The sequence below is a fragment of the Geospiza fortis genome, unplaced genomic scaffold (assembly GCF_000277835.1).
Source record: "Geospiza fortis unplaced genomic scaffold, GeoFor_1.0 scaffold461, whole genome shotgun sequence".
Lineage (NCBI taxonomy): Eukaryota > Metazoa > Chordata > Aves > Passeriformes > Thraupidae > Geospiza > Geospiza fortis.
Window position 1 is genome coordinate 610,582 of NW_005054463.1, and position 3,031 is coordinate 613,612.

General features: G+C 42.9%; 1 protein-coding gene across 1 annotated transcript in view; it reads right to left on the minus strand.

Annotated features, from left to right (window-relative positions):
- The window catches only part of ERBB4 (erb-b2 receptor tyrosine kinase 4), a 351,768-nt gene that overhangs the window by 134,863 nt on the left and 213,874 nt on the right, over window positions 1-3,031 (minus strand). Inside the window, 2 exon segments of the mRNA XM_031062777.1 lie at window positions 92-185; window positions 2,335-2,467. Of these exon segments, the coding sequence (XP_030918637.1) occupies window positions 92-185; window positions 2,335-2,467 (227 nt within the window).

Genomic DNA, 3,031 nt, shown 5'->3' on the forward strand with positions numbered 1-3,031 from the left:
TTTTTTTCTTCAGTACTTTTTTGCAAGTTACCCTGAACCATAACAAACCAAGCAAACCAAACCCTGCAAACACGACAGGCTGTGTCCTTACCGGACCATAGCAGGTGATCATGTTTTCTTCCATCTTCTCACACTGGGGATCACACTCCACGCACACAGAGCCGTTTGCAAACTCTCGGAATTCCCTGAGGAGATATTTTGCAGGCAGGTTAAGAGAAATCTGATTCTAAGACAAAACTGAGCTCACCTGGCTGGGTCTTCACCTGATGGAATTGATCCTGTCACAGCAGCTGAGGACAGGTCACCACCTCATCCACAGCCATGTGAAGCAGAGACACCTTCTTCACCGACATAAAACGTGAGAATTTATAAAATCAGAGCTGCTGTTATCTTCCCATTGTCATAACCATGTAATGAGACTGATGCTGGAAAATAAAACAGCTCAAGACACGATCCTAGCAGTCTCGTCCTGTTGGTGATTTGTACATAGCCCTTGGCTGGCAATATAAAACCATAGTGGGGGCCTTCCTCTTATTCAGAAATACAGACTTCATTAACAGGACAAAATTACTGGTTTCTTGATTTTTACCTACAGGATTGTGGCTCCGATTCAGGAAGCCACTTGCCACATGTGAGCACTGATGGCAGAGGTGCCCTTGTTGCAGGTAGGTCTCTATGAACACATGTTTTAAAGCCCACTCTCCAAAAGGCTCATGATGTTTTCAGCAATAATTCTAGACTGGGGTCTCAATCTATAAAATGTCAAAACACATCCTTTTACTCAATTATTTCATGTATCCATAAGAAACTACCACTCAAGTGACTGGTTTTTTTTATTAACCACTTTTAAGAAGGAAAAAAGGTAGTGATGGCAGGTTGAATTTCTTCCTTCAAACATTTCAGCTGCCAGTTTCCCCTCACCACAAACCTCCAGCGCTCTCCCAACACAATCCATCCCACCTTCTTCTAGGCCAAGATGAATTCACATCTGAGCAAGTTGCTTCTCCCCCACTAAAGACAGACTGAATCTTTGTAGTAGGCTCAGAGTGGACCAGGCCAAGGTTTGCAGGGGAATCCCATCTTGCTGCATTAACCAATTACAATATTTGCATTAACCAGTTACACATGTGCTGCACACTCATTTTAGGGGGCTCCAGAAGCATCCAGGTAAAGGTTCTGAGCTCAGGTGGTCACTGCTCATCCTCCATTCCTCTACAGCCATTAGGATCTGCTCAGGACATCAGGATGGAGCTGGGGAAAACCTCACTTGAACTCACCCTTCCCTGGCTCTGAGAGTGGATCTTCCCTGCTGAGGACTAGAAGAGATACCAAATACAGCTTGACCCCACCTGAAGAACTGCTGCTACCCTACAATATCAACATGCAGAGCTCTCCCACAAACAAAAAGTTCTCCCCCAGCCCAGGTTATAAATATTTTCACATATTTAGGACAGAACTGAGCGTGTGGAAAGTATCAATGCCATTCACTGATAGATAGAGAACAGAACAGAACATACTGACTGAGTCTCCTCATGCTCTTACTGAGAAAGGCTCCATGGCAGCAAAAGACACCAAGGGGGGACAAACTTACTCCAGTGCACTGACAACACAACTGGGGTCTGCAACTCTCCTTATTGGGGGATGAAGGGCGAGGAGAGAAGCTTTTCAGTACACAAAACTGTGCTCTGACAAAGTATTTTTTGCAAGCCTTCTCCAGATGGAAGAGTTGAGAATATTTTCATGCATTTGTGGGAGTTCATTTGCCTCAGTTCAGCTTTACCTTTCTGTCATAAGGCAGATTCAACCACCTTGTGCTGTGGAGGTATTCCCCCAGTATAGCAGCAATAGGAAAAGGGGCAAGAACTCCTGTTGGGTTTTAAATTTGTATTTCTGTTTACAATTACACAGTGCATTAAGAAAAAGAGAGTGAGTTTTTCTACTTTGAGGTCCTTATTCAGAGAATTTCTTTTTCAGATGCCTGAATCCAACTCGTCTGAAAGAATATAATTGTATGGTTCTGAAAAAGGGTATCAAGTAGGGAAAAATGAGGGGTTTTTGGTAACTTTTCACCTAAATCAAACTGCTCACTTTACCAGCAATACAAAAGGTGCAAAGTGATAATGCTGCAAGAAAACTTTAGTCAGTGGAATACCAGGGAAAGCATTCCACACAAATTCAGATTTAGAAATCCTTAAATCTTACCCCATGACATGTTTCACCCCAAATCAGTAATACTGGCAGTGGAGCCAGATGCTAATGAATGCAAACCCCAAATGACTAGCTCATTGAAGTCCTCAAGAATGCTAAGGGGAGAACCCAAGGGCAGTGTCTTACCCGTCGTAGAGGTTGCAGGAGTCGATGCAGGTCCTGCCCCGGATGAAGCGCTTGCAGGACAGGCACTGGTCTGGCCCTGGGCCCCAGCAGCCATCACTGGAGCACAGCTCATTGCACACCATGCCATCAGCAGCTGCAGAGACAGGGGTGCTGTCAGGAATGCACACAGCCCCCCCAAACCCAGGGGAAAACATCCCAGGGGCATCCCACGCACTCCGAAACGTCACCGGGGTGAACCCGTTGCCCGGGAGCAGGTGAGACACCAAGTCCAGAACTCACTTTGGTTACAAATCCATTGCAGAGTTAGGTAAAGTGTGCTGTTTGGAGTTGTTTAACTTGTTTAATAAATTTATTGTACTTGTAAAAAACCTGTATTAATTTACTAAAAACCTAACCAATTTACTATACTGGTAAAAAACCTGTAACTTACAAAACTACCTCAAACAAAATAAAAATAATGTAAACTTCCAAACTAGAGGAAGATAAGAGCCCCTTAGACCTTGAAACAAGAAGCAAACCAAACCTGGAACTACAAGAAGCAAACTAAAACTGAAACTACAGGAAACAAACAACCAAAGAGCTCTCTCTGTACAAAAACTGATAAGAACAAATTGTAACGTGAAATTAGTAAATAGATATAAAAATATATATGAGTACATGTATATATTTTATATATAAATATTTATATAATAATATA